The sequence below is a fragment of the Diplotaxodon limnothrissa genome, linkage group LG16 (genome assembly GCF_057381915.1).
Source record: "Diplotaxodon limnothrissa isolate DT_005_m linkage group LG16, D_limnothrissa_male_GT1.1, whole genome shotgun sequence".
Lineage (NCBI taxonomy): Eukaryota > Metazoa > Chordata > Actinopteri > Cichliformes > Cichlidae > Diplotaxodon > Diplotaxodon limnothrissa.
The window spans coordinates 39,574,723-39,593,911 of record NC_140611.1 but is presented as its reverse complement, the minus strand read 5'-3'; the positions used below and the strand labels follow the sequence as shown (position 1 = coordinate 39,593,911).

The window sequence follows — 19,189 nt, the reverse complement described above, 5'->3', positions numbered from 1 at the left end:
GCGACGGGCAAACAGTTCCGGAGGCCGACCGTGCGTGCAGCAACGGCGGCGAGGAAGCAGGTCCGGGGGCCGACCGTGCGGACGGCAACGGCGGCGCGAATGCAGTTCTGGAGGCCGACCGTGCACACGGCAACGGCGGGCAAACAGTTCCGGAGGCCGACCACGTGGAAGGCAGTGGCGGCCACCGAGCAGGTCCGGAGGACGGCCGCGATGCCAGCGGCGGCGACGAACACCTTCCGGAGGCAGTCCCCGAAGGCCATGACGCCATCTTAGAGGCCCTGAAAACGGCCGGCAGAGGCGAGGCGGAACGGGTCGAGCTGGCACCGACGGCGGCGTGGCAACCACAGGACCAGACGAGGCAGGACCAGACGAGGCAGGACCAGACGAGGACAAAGCAGAGGCAGGACCAGACGAGGACGAAGCAGTGGCTGGACCAGACGAAGCAGCTGATGAGGAAGCAGATGCTGGACCAGGCGATGCTGAAGCAGATGCTGGACCAGGCGATGCTGAAGCAGATGCTGGACCAGGCGATGCTGATGAGGAAGCGGAAGCTGGACCAGGCGAGGCTGATGAGGATGCTGGAGCCGGACCAGGCGATGCTGATGAGGATGCTGGAGCCGGACCAGACGAGGATGAAGTGGAGGCTGGACCAGGCGAAGATGATGAAGACACGGAGGCTGGACCAGGCGAAGATGATGAAGACGGCAGCGGGACGGCTGCGGAACCTGACGGCAGCGGGACGGCTGCGGAACCTGACGGCGGTGATGCTGCAGAAGGTGATGTGGAGATGTGCTGGCTGGGTCCTCCAGGACCACCAGCAGATGTGAGGATGTGCTGGGTGGGCTCCACAGGCCCTCCAGCAGACGAGGCTTGAGGCTGGCTGGGTTCTCCTAAACCCCCAGCAGACGACACTTGAGGCTGGCTGGGTTCTCCTAAACCCCCAGCAGACGACACTTGAGGCTGGCTGGGTTCTCCTAAACCCCCAGCAGACGACACTTGAGGCTGGCCGGGCTCCTCAGGCCCTCCAGCCGACGAGGCAGGACGTTGGCTGGGTTCACCTGAACCCCCAGCTAACATGACTTGAGACTGGACGGGCTCCTCAGGCCCTCCAGGGAAAGCAGTCTCTGAAGCAGCAGGTACGGAGACCTCTGCCAGTGTGGACACTGGCTGGGACTGAGCAGCACCGTGGCTAGACTCAGGCAGCAACAGTGGGATACAGTCCTCAGAGGGCTGGAAGTGTTCCCCAATACACTCAGCAGAGGACTGAGGCGGACGGGTGAACTCACTTGAGCTCTCAGGGGGTGCTGAGAGCCGAGACTGTTCAGGTGAGTTCTCCGGTGAGGCTGCTGGTGCTGGTGTCTTGACCTCTAGGGGTCCAGAGTTGGCTGGTGACTGACACCCAGCCTCTGGGGAGGCCCTAGAGGGAGCAACTGTCTCTGAGATGGCCAGCTTAAATGAACCAGCAAAAGTTTGTGTGGAGTGTGTTCCCTGCTTGTAATGAGGCTGTGAGGATAAAGGCTAGGTAAATGAGTGGACAGGCTGCTGAACTGGTGGCAACTGAGCTACAGGTAGCAAAGTAGTAACAGGTGGTGGAGTGGCTGGCTGAACTGATAAGGCTGATGACTCTCTTGCCAACTGAGCTATTGACTGGGCTATGGACTGTAACATGGTGTCTACTGGGTCTGACTGTGACTGTGATGGAGGTGATGAGTGAGTGGCTGACTGAGTTAGCGACTGCTGGGAAGCTAACCGAGCTACCGGCTGAGCAGCTGACTCAACGAACACAGCCCCGGTATAAACAGTCATATGAACTTGTGAAACAGACAGAGCGTCTTTTCCACTCACCACAGCCGGCAGTTCTGAAGTCCTATTCTCCAGCTGTGGGGCGACGCGCCGACGGCGCGATCGTCGCTTCCTCCCGGGCAAAACCTCCGGCGGGCCGGGCAAAACCTCCGGCGGGCCGGGCAAAACCTCCGGCGTCCGGCTGGGTTGGGAAGCGATAGCGGCTGGTGGGTGTAGGTGAAGTTCGTGAAGGATGAAGTCTTGCGCGAGTGGGTGTAGTGAGTCCAATAGCCAGGGATAATCCGTGAGCAGCTGTTGCAGTCTGGCTTCCAGAACGTGGAGGAATGCTTCTCCCTCATGCTCTAGCCACAGGTTGATTATTTGTGAAGCGGAGTTCGTGATGAGGTCCCGAAGCTCCGTGGGTGGGGTGAATGCCGCTGGATCCATATCTTGCTGGTCCGTACTGTCACGGCGAGTGAGGTGAGCCGTGTGGAGGAAATGAAGGAGGATCCAAACGCAGGCAGTCGTGAAGGTGTGAAGGTGGTTTATTGAGCATGAAAGTAAATACAAACGGCAAAGGGAGCTATGACTAACTAGACTGGGAACAAACTAACTACAGAACACGAACCTGAACATGAGCAGAAACACTTGGCGGTTGACAGCAGGGAAACACACAGATGACGCAGGGTGGAATACACAGACGGACCAGCAACTACAATGACGGCAGACATGACTTAAATACACAGAGAATCACAGGGGAATTACACACAGGTGGTGGACACAGCTGGGAATAATCAACAAGACGAGACAAAGGTAAAACTGAACACACTCACATGAGACGCAGACCATCACAATAAAACAGGAACAAGCAACCATCACACTAAGACACAAACTCGACATAGAGAGACAGACAGAAAATGGCACATGGAGCTAGACAAATACTAAGCAGACACAACTGAAGAACAAATCCTAAACACCACAGAAACATGAAACTCAAATAATAAACATCATCATAATCAACACTACAAGAGAACAAGAAAACAATCCCTGATGCAAACTAAAACCAAAACATAATAAAACTCAAACTACTGGGTCCGACGGACCCAGAACCGTGACAGGGAGAGATGGCCTGTAGATAATGGCTCATTTAAGAATAGGTAACTTTCCTTTATGACTTGAGCTGCAGAGTGTACCACAGTCTCAACAACGGGCATGTATTATACACGACGCTGTAATATATTCTGTATTTCCTAACCGTCAGCACTCTTTATCTTCCTGAAGTAGGGTTCATGAACGAGTCGAGAATGAATCTCTTCTCATCAACAACCGGGGTGACTGGGGACTCGTGTTATTTATCTGGGGAGGATTTCCACGAAGCATGAATAAGGATGAGAGGGGACTTTGTGCAACATTTAGCGAGCGAGGGCGAAGTCTCCTAACCGTGCAAACAGGAGGGTGTGGATCGCGTCGACGTATGACTGCACGAGTCGTTTGGTTGGTTCAGTGTGCAAAAAAACCAATTCAAATGGGACCAGTGCAGCCAAACAGGAGGGCCGGGCTCTCATTGATATTCAGACGGGTTTGCAACATATTTAATGCACAATTTCATCTTCAGGAGATTCGCTCTGAAATGAGAGATAGAAATGAGATGCGAGGAGAAACACAGCAGCCCAGTGCTCACTCCTCACAGAGCCCTCCGATGAGCAGAAGTATGTTTGCGCCTGGCTTCGTGTCAGCTGTAATAAACACCGGCACGTTTTCCTATTTCTGCTATTGGGACTGTAAAATAAACAGTTGGCTTCCAGCCACCGCCCGGTTTCACGGCCTCTTCACAGCATGAATAATGAGCAAAAATGCTTCCGTGCTAGAGAAATCTATACGTCAGCGGGAGGGTTATGAAAAGATCATCGTCTTTATTAAATACTGTGTGTAAAAAGGCCGCGCTGACATGTTTACGCCCTCCGACCTCACAGAACGGTTTTTCTGTTCTGAGCCTTACGTTGGTGCAGCTGGTAAAGAACGGCCACTTTAAACAGCGTTTGTCTTTCTCATGGAAATCCTGCACTTCGTACGTGCATCAGCACTCTGAGCTGCTCCCCACTACATGCATGCAGCACAAGCAGCAGGTGGCCTGTCAACAAACAGTGTTTCTCCAAACCTTCCACGTGGACATTTAGCAGAGCGTGCTGGTTCATAGCCCACCCAGCCACGTTTCAGAGTGGACGGGTGAAAGCCCACTCAGAGAGCTCTGAGTCTAAATCGCTGCAGGGATAAAGTCATAAAAACTACAGACACCTGCCTGAAGGTCAAGAAACGTTCAGCGCTTGAAGAAATTTACTGTAAACCCCCCCCTACAAAACCCCCTCTGAGTCAAACACGTGAGATTATTTAAACCGTTTTCTTCTCAGACCAAATACATTCATGTTTACTGTTGTTTGGATTTATCATCCTTTCAGATCCTCCAATAAAACGAGCTGAATGAGCTTCTGCTCAAATAAAGTCTGTCTTTGCTCTGTAGTTTACACCACAGGATTACACCTGTCCAGAGTAATCTATTACACATCAAATCTGTAATAGTAATTTTAATGCAGACACCAAAGGACAAAATGAGTGTCTGGATCGGTTCCATTGGTTTGCCTTGTTGAACTCGCTGAGCGTGATAACAGCGGTGCTTGGCGGTCGCCGCCATAATCTGATGTCCCACTGTTCGCCCGTGGGATGTGTGATTGCATCACTGGGGGGTGATGCCGCCCTTCACAGTAACTCTGAGACTGAGCCGATGATTTAAATATTATCATTTCTAATTCTAACATCGAATAAGGTTAAAGCCTCAGCTGGCATGTTAACGTCTGCGTAGTTACAGAAAGACTTTGGAAACGTTGTCACGAGAGCCGTACTTCAGGCATGGTGAGGGAGGGGTGGGGCCTGGACGCCTTACAGTCACCGAGTAATTATGTCAAAGCTTTTGTTTCATCACTTCCTCTGTCAGTCTGGCGACTCTGCTGACATTCACAGCAGACAGATGCTGGACTTCCTGTTTCCTCTCCAGAGATCCCGCATGGACATGAATGTCAAACATCATAAAACCAGAGGCAGTGAAAAACAAGCTCAAACACATTTTGCTGTTTGTGTTGCCATGTTTCACGTGTGTCACACAGCCTCAGCACATGCCATATTACGTGAATGCATGCGACACACGGCGAGAGCGGTGTCTGCAGCTGACGTGCCGTTTCCTGCCTCGCCCCCTCTCGTCTGTCATATCGATTATCTATCCTTTTCTAGCCGTGATTGGTTGTCATGGCGCCCCTGGAGCTTAAGGTGTCTTTGTGTTTGTGATCCCAAAAGGTGCTCGTGCTTCTCTGATGCTTACGAAATATTTCAGTAATATCATTTTCTTCCTCCCAGCTGCATTATGAGAACAGTCTAAATGTGTTTTTTCTTAGTTCATGCAGAATATGCAGTTATTGGTGAATCGTGCTCACCGGGCAGGACAACAGTCTGATTTTAGATCAACAACAAGCAGTGCCGATTTGTTTTTGGCGCCAGATTTGGTAAAATCACTGCTTAACGAGCACTGGGACCATCCTGCCTTTAACGGGGCTTTAAGTGTTCATCTGTTTATTTGCAAACAGCATTTCACCTAAGAGCAGAGACGCAATTAGAAACGCTGCCCTAAAACCACACAACAAACCACCAACTTATCTTCAAAGATCTGGAGAATAATGGCCACAGAGGTTTGCCCAAGCAGAAAATCAGCATGAATAATAGAAAGGCAGAGTTAAAAAGCACATTAACGGTGCAGGGAATAATAAAAAGACCAGCTTACTGTGGCCTGGCTGCAGAACAAAGCGCTGTAATGTAAGGACGCTTTTAATTGTTAAAATCTCCATGAGCTGCTCGTGTGTCTGTTCAGATCAGATTGGATTTAAGAGGAAGCTTTATGTGATTATCTTTGATTGCTTGGCAGCGCTGTTATTTCTTCATGAAATAAAAGGATCCTAACATCGTACAGTCTCTGAGAGCAACAACTGCAAGATGACCTTCATGACCTGGATCAAAGAAACACGTCAAACATGAGCAGATCTTCTGTTTCTCTTAGAATATCAGACAGCGCGGTGGGATTCAAACATTCATTGATTAAATGATTTCATGAGCATTTGTGGACACGCTGGCTATAATTCCAGCTGTGAGCAGCCTGCAGAGACAAACGCTCGCTGATGCGTCAGCGTGAAGCGTCTTCTTGCTCGCTGCAGTTACTTTCCGTCTCTAACTTTGAGAAGTCACACAGTTCAGCTGTTTGGCCTCACAGCTTATCAGAAAATATTCATCCCAAGCATCGGCAAACACAGATTCACTCGGGCTGCTTTTCAGAGTCTTGACGGAGAAATGTTATCAGTCAGTAACTCGGCTCCGATTCACACGTGTCCCCACGGTGTGAAAGGCTTCCACAGGAAATGATCTTCCACACACAATCACAAGCTTCCTGACTCATCTCTGCTTTATCAGAAATTCAATATCTGCTGTGAACTTTCTGTCACCGACGTGTTTTATCGTTGATCGGTCCTGATTGGTTCTAAAAGCACAGGTTTGTTTCTCTGTGCAGAGGGTTCAGGGTCCCACGTTAGCAGGCGGGTTACATCACCGGGTATATTCGATATATTCGAGCTCCTGGCTTTCACCCTGTGTGCTGCACTTACGTGTCCGGGCAGGTGTTGTGCGTCGCAGATGGTTGGTTGATATCCTGGTTTGTTAACGCAACAGCGATGCATTGAGAGCGTGTTCTGGTTTCATGTTTTTATCGCTCTCCAGCAGCAGGCATAACTAAACGGGCCCATCTGAACACGTCAGTCACACTTTGCCTCAGCTCGCCAGATTATAGGCACAATGCTACAGTGTCCTGACTGTGGCAGCTAAACTGAATCTGCCGGTGATCATGCAGCTCTTGTGGATTTCTTGGAAAATAGCGATGCATTTTATTTTAGTGCTGCAGGTTTGTGCTGCGAGGAATCACCAAGCACTGATCTGCTGTAGCTGCCTGCTCCAAGGGCACAAACAACTTACTTTAAATTAAAGGAGCTCTCATCAAACTCTCATCATGCAAGAATAAATCATTCAACAATAATATACTATATCACACCATCCTGTGGAAAACTCTCACGACTTCTCCAGATATTTTTCTGTCCAAGGAGACAGACTTTCTTGTTAAGGTGCTGTTGAGCAGAAGTTCAGGTCTTTCTGTTTTCACTCATACTCAGTCCTCTCGTTCATGTAGCTAATGCTACAGCGTAAGGTATCTGAAAGTCATGTTAATAGGAAGCACAGGAGCTGACACGGGAGCTTCAGCTGATCACACTTCACTGAAGCCTCATCAGAGAAGATTCAGTGAAGGACGGCTGAAGGGAAACAGGAGGACAGGCTGAGGCTGAAAATGACACCAGAACTGGACTGAAGGTCAGAGGAACAGGTGTGATGGAGAGATGGATCCACATCATGGTCAGTGTGTACGAGGAGGTCAGGAGGAGGTCCAGCAGTGAGCGTCTGCAGCCATCTGTGAAGCACGGTGGAGGCTGTGTCATGGTTTCAGGTCAGTCAGTGCTGTTGGAGATCTTAAACTGATGAATTACAGAGTCTGATCCACCACGCAGGAACATCTGGAAACATCTGACTGGCAGCAGCTTCATTTTTCAGCATCATAGTGATGCCAAACACAAAGCACACATCAGTGATGGATGCGCCTCCTCAGAGCTCAGCTCCACTGAAGCAGTGTGGGATCATCCTGACAGAGAACACAAGCAAAGGCAGAAACATCTGAGGAAGAGCTTTGACTGTCCTTCAGGAAGCCTGGAGAACAGTTCCTGAAGATCCTCACAGAGCTGACGGAGAGCTCAGACTGTGCTTCTTCAGCACAGACTCTGTTTTTGCCGTACATGCTGTGTTTCCATGTATGTTTGCACGTTTCAGTCACATATCTCCCAAAATATAAAGAAAGGAGGGTGGCTCAAGACTTTTGCACAGGACTGTATACTTTATGTGCTTTACTTTATTTAAACACTGAAATGATGCATATGTCACATTTCCTCACATTATTCATAAAAACAGCCTAATGTGAGCGTTTAGCTTGACACCTTTACGGCGTGTTTTATACTGCAGGCTGTAATTTTTGCATCGCCACAGAAACGATGTACCTGATATCTAAATGTCAGTGTTGTGTGCTATTATGGTGGCTGGCAGCAGGCAGCTTGTTTAGGGGCCAGAAAATTACAGCTATAACAGAAACACCTTAAAAATGTAATAAATACCACATGTAAGGCTTTGTTGTTGCTCCCTGCTGACTGCAGTTTGAATACATCAAGTGGGTTCTTTCTCTTCCACACAGTGCCGACGGATGTCACACAGCTAAGCGGCGTGTTAGCGTAAAGCATGGCTGTGATGCTGAGTATGTGTGCGTGGCTGCAGTAAAGCGTTTGTTGCAGTATTGTTTCAGAGCGTTACACTTTGTCTTCCTCACCTCTGTTATTTTTCCTTCTCATTACAGATCAACTAAAACTCACCCAGGACCAGTCGTTCATTTGAGTGACAGCCCAAAGGATGAAGGAAAGGTGTGTAGGCGCATCAAAGCATCACCTTCATGATTCTCCTCGAGCACCAGTGCTGAAGCAGTCTGCTGCACTGAAGCTGCCTCCCTTTTCACGCTTTGTGCCTCCAGTAAAATCTGAGCTTTTTCCTCTGCCGTGTTTCTGTCATCCCCGCCCCCCCATCACTCCCCCCATCACTCCCCCCATCTTCATCCTCGATCCTGACCCTTTCTTCCTGTCGGCCATTATTTTGTTCTAATTGCTCACCTTTCACTCTCTCACCTTGGCTGTCTTTGTGTGCTCGCTGAAAAAGAGCCGTCCTGTGTGCAGCGTCGCTCCTCTTGGTGCCCTCGTCTTTGTTTTGCTTCTTTTTTTTACTCGCGAACAAAGAAGAAAGAAGCTGGATGGAAAAGTTGCAGAAAGAGAAAGAGAGGTCATTGAGAGGCATATTGATTTTTGCCAGTGGAATTCTGTAGCCCTCGGATGAAACCAGACTTGAAAAGCTTTAAAGACAAAAGAATGAGACATGAATTTTCAGCTGCCGTCACCTACTGCAGTCGCTCACTGCAAGCAAGAACAAAGGCCGTGTGTTTAGAGACGTCTCCTCTCCTTGAACAGCACAAAGTTAACCCTTCGTAAGCAAAGGGCACAAGTTCTCTCAGCTCACGCTAATGCTGCTGTCCTGTAGCTGAGGTTAGTTAAGCTAGCCTCCGTGTGCTTGGTAATGGTGATTGTCACTGAAAGGTTAGTGTGAGTTTGCTAGTCGCCAACTGATGCACCAGCTTCTCTGCTGTCAGTGCTCATGCAGGCTCATCTACCATGAAGCCGGAGGACTCGCTTTCCTGTTCCGCTCAGTCAGTCTTTCAAACTGGATAAAAGCTTTGAGATGATAAATGTCATTCTGTAGAAAAATGATCGTGAAACGACCTCAGATGACATCAGTCTCAGCATCACTTTGCGCAACTGGAAGTCTTTAAAAATCCAGTTCAACAAGTTTAACATACAGCAGGAAATACAGAGCATTATTATTATATTACTGATCACTAACACAGGTTTGGAACAATGTTATTTATATAACACCAAATCACAGACATCTACATACAGACAAAACACAACAATCATATGACCCCCTATGAGCAGCACTTTGGCGACAGTGGGAAGGAAAAACTCCCTTTTAACAGGAAGAAACCTCCGGCAGAACCAGGCTCAGGGAGGGGCGGGGCCATCTGCTGTGATTGGTTGGTGTGAGAGAAGGAAGACAGGATAAAGACATGCTGTGGAAGAGAGACAGAGGTTAATAACAGATATGATTCAGTGCAGAGAGGTCTGTTAACACATAGTGAGTGGAGTAGAAACTCCCAGTGCATCATGGGAATCCCCCAGCAGCCTACACCTGTTGCAGCGTAGCTAAGGGAGGATTCAGGTCACCTGGTCCAGCTCTAACTATATGCTTTAGCAAAAAGGAAAGTTTGAATCTTAAAAGTAGAGATAGTGTCTGTCTCCTGGATCCAGACTGGGAGCTGGTTCCACCAAAGCAGAAACTGAATTAATGATGAATGTTTCCAGTGGCAACATCCCTTATTCAGCTTATAAATATGTAGTATATGTAACGTCTGCTCTTTATTTGGTCTGTTTTGAACAGATTTTGTTTTGTTTAAGCCGTTTCTTTCAACGTGCTGCAAAAAACATCAAATAAAAACCCAAAAAATGAATGAAAAGAAAAATTGTTTAAAAAGCAGTTAAATTTTCTTCACCAAAGCCCATAAAAGATTATTCTCAGGTTTTGCTTTGTTGCCTTTGATGAAATCTCTGCTGGAGTAAACGGCTGTAATTTCACTGCAGTTTGTCGACGTGCTCTTTAAACTGTGTTATTCTGCAGTCAGATTAACAACTATTAACAACAGAGCCGCATGAACACCGCCTTCATGCTTAATAGATATTTATTATGTTAATGAGATGTCACTGATATGTCTCATTCACATCACAGCAGACCTGCCTGCAGATCCTACAGTGTTGATCCTTCATGCGTCCTCACTCTTGAAAATGTATTCAGAGCTGCAGAATTTACCGGGTTTGCTTCCCCCTCACCTGCACTCTGCTTCCCTTCTTCAGATGTGCAGTGTCACACAGTCTTTGCACTCAGCAGGAGAGCTGTTTCCTCCTCTCTGTCTTTAAAGCTGTGCTTCTGCAGCAGCTCTCCTCTGATCTCTGATCAGATTGGGTCGGCTTTGCGTCCCCTTTTATCGTCTGTTTGTGAATTTGTGTGTAACTGGGTTGTAGTATGTGGCAGTGTTGCTTTTTCTCCTCCGGTGCATGCAGGGCTGTTTGTTTATGGAGCCTGTTTATATGGTGCCAGTGTATTCTATACAAATCAGAGCTGATATGGTAAGGACTGCAACGAATTGTCCTTGTACATGAAGGAGTGTGTGTTATTCTCAGTGTGTGTAAATCAGTAAATCTGTGTTTGTGTGCATTTGTGTTCATGTAGAGACACAGATAAACAGCCTGTTTTACCCAGTGTGTGTTAGACAGCCAGTGATGGGACTGTGAGACAAACCGAGCCAGTGACACAGCTGAGGCTGCACCTCTAACACCATCTGCAGCTTATGTTGTCGTCTAAAATGGGAATAAGACAGTTTGCTATCAGTCTGCTATCAGTCTAAGACTGAATGGCAAGTTTGCAGTAACATGCAATCAGTTTGTGATACCACTACGGCTGCCACAAACGATTATTTTGATAGTCGACTAATCAGATCATCATCCATTGGACGTAAGACGTACAGGTTATTGCACCAGCAGCATCTGCTCTTATATAACTATCATTAGCTTACAGCTTTAAGTGTTTAAGGTCTGTGCTAACTAACAATAAAGACAAGATGATAGTTTATTAAATTTTAATGAAATTTGCAGATTGTTTCGGTGAAGTTTAATAAACTCCTTGCTATCTAAAATATAACAGGACACCGGAGTAAATTCTGGAGCATCTCACACTTCTGATAATCAGCTGTCTGCTTGACGTTTATTCAGCTGTGTAAAAACTATAACTTTAATCTCAGACAAACTGATTTACTCAGGAACAAATAAAACACTGAAAAAAGCCAAACAACATTTTTAAGTTATCTAAGTGACTTATATATCATGTTTAACCTGAGCAGCGAAAGACGGCGGTGGGTTTGAAAACAATTTGCCGGGAGTCCGGTGTTCTCACGGCTCTAGTGACCTAGCCCCCGGCTAGCTATCGAGCTAGTGGGTAACAGACGTCTCCGAAAACGTCGGAGCGCTTTTGAAAATATGTGGTGTCCTGATAAACTGAGCAGATATTTGAGGTTTACACAGCTACATTCTCGCCTGAAAATATGTTAAACGTTTATTTTGTGACCCAGAAAGAATAATAAGAGTAATATTAAAACTAACTAGCTGCCGCCATTGTTGGAAACGCAGCAGGGTCGCGCTATGAATTCTGGGACACAGTTTCTTCTTCCTCGGGGTTTAACGGCAGCTGGCATCCTTGTACATGCAGTGCTGCCATCTTCTGTTTCAGTCCGTTATTACACTCTTAAATCCTGCTACTTATTCCTGCGTCTTTTGGGATCTTACAAAGCTTCAAACGACGCGTCGACTATTAAATCAGTCGTCGACGATTTTGATAGTCGACGTAATCGTGACTAGTCGACTAATCGTGGCAGCCCTAGATACCAGAGGATCAAGTGTGGCTAATCTGCTGCTGTCCACCTACAATTTACCTGCTTACATTCAGAGATCAGCCAGAACTTCATAGATTTGACACAGAAACAAACCTTCCTCACATGGTGACATAGTTGCTGCAGGAAACAATCTGACTGCAGAATAACACAAGCACCTGGCAACCGTGTTTGTACAGGACTATATCCAGAATGCAACCAGCGACTGAGTCCAGTCTCCTACTGCAAACAGACACTTTGCCAATGACTCACACTCATCAGCACTGATTGACTCGGGCTGATTTCACCATGTTGGCAACCTGTCTGTCTGCTAAAACCTTCTGTCTGACAATGACGACGGTCAGTCTGAAGGCTGGTGGTCCTCCCACCAGGTGAGCTGTGCAATCAGCTTGTGGTCACACAAGCTGCAGGTGTTGCACGCTCAGCCTCTGGGAAACCAGCTGGTTGCTCACAATCAGCCGCTCAGTGTGAAAAAATCCAGTTTAATCACTGGGTAACAAGTTAGGAGGAGGCTGCTGTCCTGTTTTACTCTACTGGCACTGAGTCAATAAATAATGGTTAAAACATAAATAGCCGATCATCATCATCATCATCACACTGAGCACAGACCTCGTGCATGTTTTTATTATGAACAGTCTCCTCTGTCCTCGTGTCTGCAGCTGCTTATAGGGTTTGAGAGCGGGACGATCGTGCAGTGGGACCTCCGGGGCAAGAAGGCTGACTTCAGGATCTACTACGATGAGGTGAGTTTGATAGGTGAAGCCTTTCTGTCTGCCCTCTTTCTACGTCTGCTGTGGCCTCTGTGTTTGTTTGTTTAATAATCAAACTGTAGTTTCATTTTAGCTGTCTCTGTGTGGATGCCTGATTATAGCAGCAGGAGGCAGGATATGTACAAGAATCTGGCAAAATTGAGAGGAATGAAGAACAAATTGCTTTAAAAACAAATTGGAAATGAGTCCCAGAGGGGGGTGCACGAGTGGGAACGTTCAGCTTGTTTATGACATCAAAGCCCTGCAGAGACATGTCGAGTTTTTCTTTTTTACATACAGACCTGAATAAAAACATGTGACACTGAAGTGTTACAGGTTCTTCAGGTGAAACAGGAAGTGCTTCAACATTGACTCTCAGCGCTCTCTTCAAGTTACCCTCGCTGACCAAAGTCGAGTGCACTTTTCATCTCAGAGCGGCAGCAACTTTTCTCATTTTTAACAAGGTGTTTGTTATGAAAAGCTGCCTGCCAAACCAATTACTGCTCTTTGAAGAAGCAGTCATTAGAGGACCCGGGAACGCTCACGCCGGTCCGGGCAGCCTCGGGCAGCTTGCACAGCACTGTCAGCTGGAACAGAGGACAACGCTGGCACCCAGAGACCAGCAGAGCGTAAACGCGTCATGTCAGACAGGTGTGTTAGGTTACACGGTCTGTACTCAGCCAAAGGTGCTGCAGCTTTCAGCATCCAGGGAGAAAACGTTTCATCACAGTGCACGCTGAAAAGTTACACACAAAACTATATTTTCATGTAATATTCAAACGTCTTTCATTAACAGGTCATTAACTCGTGTGTCTTCAAACATACGCACCATCAGCACATCTGCTGCCACCTCTTACGTCCTCCTTCTCCTGTGAACAGTAACACTCACGCTCATGAGCTTCCTTTGTGGATCTGAATGTGATTTAAAGGACAAAGAAAAGTACGAACTTTAAGCTGTCAGCTCTTCATATGCACCAAAAATAATACTGACATTTGGTTTGCTCTGTATTTACACCCAGTCCTACTGCGCCTCCGTGTCTCTGTGGTTAAATGCACTTTTTCTTCTATAACACTTCATAAACTCCTATCTGGTGTGAAAGGACCTGCTATCGATCTCCATCGCTGGCTGCCTTTTCTAAAGCCTCGTTCCAGCATCGAGTCGCTGAAAGGTTATTATAGATGTTTCTCCGTCTGATGACGAGGGGAAAAACGCAGCCTACCCCCGGCTTTAAACATTTTCTGCTGCCATCTGAGAAAATTCAGTTTACTGTGATTACCACAATAACGACCACGTTAGGACTGATGAGTGCACAGCTCTAACAAAAGCCTCCTGAATAAGCTTCAGTGTGCGAATGAGAAAAGGTTAATTTGGAACAATGTCAGGCCAAACATCTGCGGGATTATCCAGACTATTTTTCTGCTGCTGACGCTCCCCGGGGCCGTGACCTCTGTGGCTTTGACATGAATAACTGTGAATAATGTTTTTAAGAAGCTAAAGATTACCCAGCGAGGTCTTCTGAAGAACAGCGGCAGACGTGCTGAGCGCAGGGCGATACCAGGAAAACGACTTTGCTGTTTTGGCTTGCGTGACGTTTTTTACCTGTACAGCTAAGGTGTGGTAGCTGTGGCATCACTGAGTAGAATCACATACGTATCACTGTGTGTCGCATGCTGCAGAAGCGTTTTTGCTCTTCTGTGTGGACTCCAAAGCTGTCAGATGAACATCATTGTTGTGTTTTTAATAGGCGTGTGTTTGATAGAGCTCCACGGGGAAAATGTGGTCTGCCTTTGTATGAAACAATCTTGTCAGTTGTATTTTTCTCCATTGTATTTGGACAAAAGTGTCAATTACCATCCGCAGAGAGAAGCACTTTGTTATGTGCTCACCAGTTTTGAAGGATTATTATCTTCGTCCTTTGTCTCATATTTCATTTGAAGCGTAGCAGGGCACTGACACTACGTGAGGACGGATTCAACAACGATACCAACGAGGTTTTATTCCAGATCTGGCCTAAAGCTAAATGCTGTAAGAATCAGTGTCGTGTGTCATCACGTTTCACTTCTGAATCGGCTTAATTTCTCCTGTGTGCAGTTTCGGTTTGGCTGTTCTGTAGGTTGTTACAGTTCATTTGAACTTGCTTCAGTTCTTCGGTGGACTTTGGTCACAGCCGCTCGCCGAGCTCGGCATCGTGTGGGGTCTGCTGCAGGACTCCTGGTTCCTCTTCCCCAATCAGGCTTCTTTCTCATGGCACTGCATGACACAATGATTCACTTGAAGTGCTTTATGACTTTGAGAGAAACACTGACTCTGTGTGATCGGTGCAGGCCATCCACTCTGTCAGCTGGCATCACGAAGGGAAGCAGTTCATGTGCAGTCACTCGGACGGCAGCCTGACGCTGTGGAACCTCAGAAACACCACCAAGCCATTCCAGGTCACCTTCCCTCACGGTGAGACACACACACTCTCATAATCCCAGAGACAAATCCTGGGTCTATACTCTTTGTATAGATCTGAATATCATAGACTGTAAACAAACCTCTGTGGACCATATGCTGTCATCTGATTTGCCGAGCAGCTCGTGGTTATGTCTTTGCTTTTCTAAGTGTAACCAGCCACCGTTCAGTCTCATTCACCAACATTCATGTTCGGTTACCTGCACATTTAGGGTAGACTGTGCTGTATCCAGCAGTGATTGTCGTATGTGCGGTGTTTCGCTGCTGCTTCGTTTTGATTTCCACACTCGGTGAAATCTGCCTCCTCTTCTGCCGTGTCTCCCTACGGCTTCCTCTCATGCAGGGCCGACCGAACTCGTCAGATTTGTGTTTTCTTGCTGTGAGCTGTAATCTCAGGCAAAATCACAAAGCAAAAAGCAGGCAGGATGTGGCTGACGGGGAGGGGGGGCACAGCTGAATTCCAGCAGATCGTTTATTTGTCAGATATTTAGTGTCACTCAGGGCGAAAACGGGAGGAAGAGGAAAGGGAGGCATGAAAATGAGTAGAGGTCAACTAAGAACATAAAGCTGAAGAAGAGTAAACAGTTAAAATGTTATTTGCTGAGAATGATATAGTCGGACATTTTTAGTTATAAATAAATGAGTTAAAAACTGTGAGGGTTTAAAATTCAGCATTTAAACGGCTCGACTGCAGCACCTCGGGCTTTTAGTAGCAGGCTAGGTGAGGGGAAGGAGTGCTAACTGAGCTAATGCTAGCTAACGTGACTAACATGGTGTGTCCATAGTCTGAGTGTGTGGTAAGCAACAAACTTCACTGAGCTCACAGCAGAGCAGCATCTTAGTTATCAAAGAATTGGATTAAATATACTCCAAAATGCTCCGATATCACAAACATGTCCAGCTGAGTGATTTGAAATAGCTCAAAACTAGCAGAGCGCTATTAGCTTAGTTAGCACCTATCTGTGACCTCTGTAAGGAAATGTACTTTACTTCCAGAAATCAAAACCAGTTTGATTTTATTATGTGTTTGTTTTCCTTCAATATGACAATAAGTTACTAATAATTTGTAATGCATTACTTATTACTTGTTACTTTCCTTAGAGGTAATGGAGTATGTTACTTAATTACCCATCAGAGAACTTGTTACTTTCATGTTAATATGACCTGAAATTCATTATCTCATAATTATCAATTAACTCTGTAAACCCAAGGCTACGTTCCCACACACTGACACAAATTCCTAATGAGGACACGTCTTTCTTTTAGGTTTTGCATTTGAACACAAACTGACAACAAAGAAAGTTAAAAAGCAGCCGCTGGCTTCTTCTAGGCTAGATTAGCATTAGCATGCTGCCTATGCAGATCCATACAAAGACTCTGAATGACTCTGATTCAGTATTTAGTTTGAACATCTTTTAAATGTCAGAATCGACTTCTTGTAGAGAATTATGGATGTTTGTCTTCTTCCAAGCATGAAACTGCTGTTCATGTCTGAACCTGAACATGTCACACTGCCCCTCTAACACTCCAGGCTAACCTCTGCATACCTGTTATCACTCGCCATTGTTCCCTCTGTCACACAGCTGAGTCGACTTCGTCACAGTCGGGCAAAAATCCATCATCTTGTTATTTATTTATAAAATTTACTGCTGAAGCTGCCAAATATGCTCACAAATTTTAGCTTATTTAAATTAGCGATTAGCACAGTGCTCTAAATACTTAACCACAGATGTTACATGTGTGTTTGGCTTTCCATCATTTACTTACCTGCTGAGCTGTTGCTTGATGCAGAGCTCGGTGACGACTGGGGCTTTCTTTGCCTTTTGTGTTTCTCAGCTACAACCGTGTCAGTGACATGTAGGTAATGAGCATTGTACCTGGATAGGTGAGCATAGTTCAGAAACCATCCGTCCATTTTCTTAACGGTGTATCCAATTAAAGGAGCCGGTCTCAGCAGGCCAGGCTGTTGCAGAGCACCATTAACCAGAAGTTTTAGTTTTTTGGCCAGCGTAGTGTTTTAACTAAACTATCAGAAGTTTCTCACTTTTTACAGCCAACACTTTGTCTGTTTTAAGCACAATGTCCTGTACATAAGGGCACCAAAATGACCTTTTTATAGCCACTTTTCATAATGATGATGTGAAGAAATCTGCGACAGGACGAGTTGTTCTCAGAGAATCCAGGTACACTTAAAATGATTCCTTTTATTGCGTTCAATAAAAGATGCTGCAGCAGAGCTCCAACAGTTTAGAAATGATGTTTCTTTCATTTGTTCAGAAAGTGCTGAGCCTTTGTTGAAAGGTAGAATTCAAGGTTTCACTGCCTCCAAGCTAGGAGACCTTCTCTTCAAAGATGTTAATATGAGAAGCATGAATTACTCCCTTTAATACGCTAACTCTGATAATGGACTGTCATTCAGTGAAGAGAGGACCTGGAAACACAGCAAACACACAAAACTCCAGTTGGAAATGAGACTAAATTTGATCCTTCAAGGGGGTTCCTGTGGCGCACTATGTCCTGATTATGCTCACATTGTGTAACATTATGAACACAGTGTAGAGCCGTGCATTGGTCACTTTGACAAAGCAGCAGGTAGCAACTCCAAATAGCTTAAAAGAGGGAAAAACATGAACGTAACAACAGGTGAACAACAGCTTTTCTTCTTACATCTTCTCATCTTATTATGAAACTATACTTTAATCTGTACATGTTGCTCTTCCTTTGCTTTTTCCTCTGATGCAGGAAAGATACAGAAGGATGCGAGGAAGGAGTCGTGCAAACCTATTCTCAAAGTGGAATACAAGACCTGCAGGAACAGGTGCGTGTGTCTTAAACATTTCATTTTCTGATTGCACAGACGTAGCGCTGCATTTTTTTAAATTGATATTAACCTCTGAGATGAGATTTAAAGATTTCTTTTGAGTCCTCACAGGAACAAACAACCGTTGTGTATGCGTCACTTATTTCATCGATCACTGGCGTTTAATTTGATTTGAAACAAGAGCGTGTTTCATTTTACTTGTTACTCATTCTTTCTTTCTGCTTTGTCGAGGTGAGCATCTCTAAATCCCTTCTCTTCCTTCACAACAGTGAGCCTTTTGTTATCTTCTCTGGGGGTCTTTCATATGACAAGGCGGGACGACGGCCGGCACTGACGATCATGCACGGCAAGGCCATCACTGTGCTGGAGATGGATTACCCCATAGTAGAGTTCATGGTGCTGTGCGAGACTCCTTACAACAACGGTAAGGGCGTACCGATTCAATTATAAGAGCTGTGTCCCTTTTTGTGGTCTCGCTTCAGTGAGTTTGAAGCCTTTCAGAGAAATGTGGTTTTCAGCCACGGGGGGTTTTTCACCCGCTCGGTGCCATCGGCTTCTCCTGTAATCCTGTGATAATGTGGAAATCACAAGAGCACGCTTCCTTAAAACTCACCAAGTGTTACCACCGACTGACGTTGAGTCATTTTTATATGAATTTCAGCTGATTTTAAATTTGCATCCCTCCTTGATGTTGTCGTGGTAACTAGCATTACCTCTCCATCTTTCTGTTTGCATTCGGCCTTCACAGAGGTCCAGGAGCCTTACGCTGTGGTCGTGCTTCTGGACAAAGACTTAATCGTGGTGGATCTAACACAGAGCAAGTACGTCACTGTGAAACATACAGTTAGACATCATATATCAGAATCACACCATCGCGTGTGCAAGAATATCACTCAGAGAGTGGAACTGTTCTTACATTCAGCAACAAAGTGAAAGCAGCTGTAGTTCAGAGAGATATCAGCATATAATGCTGTATGACCATAAGCATATGTGGACTATCCTAATTTGAGGACTTTTGTGGATTAATTGTATCGATCTATCAGAAAGTTGCTCTCAGCAGCTCAGTGTCTTGAAGGGAAACAGTTCAGTGCTTTTGTTGTGATTTC

General features: G+C 46.1%; 1 protein-coding gene across 4 annotated transcripts in view; it reads left to right on the top strand.

Moving 5' to 3' along the window:
- stxbp5l (syntaxin binding protein 5L) overlaps positions 1–19,189 on the top strand; it is a 131,205-nt gene that overhangs the window by 74,237 nt on the left and 37,779 nt on the right. For all 4 annotated transcript variants that reach the window (XM_085374907.1, XM_085374906.1, XM_085374905.1 and 1 more), the window contains exons 6-11: positions 8,318–8,381; positions 12,718–12,801; positions 15,133–15,256; positions 18,005–18,080; positions 18,353–18,507; positions 18,832–18,904. In XM_085374907.1, the coding sequence (XP_085231033.1) occupies positions 8,318–8,381; positions 12,718–12,801; positions 15,133–15,256; positions 18,005–18,080; positions 18,353–18,507; positions 18,832–18,904 (576 nt within the window). The remainder of the gene's footprint in view (positions 1–8,317; positions 8,382–12,717; positions 12,802–15,132; positions 15,257–18,004; positions 18,081–18,352; positions 18,508–18,831; positions 18,905–19,189) is intronic.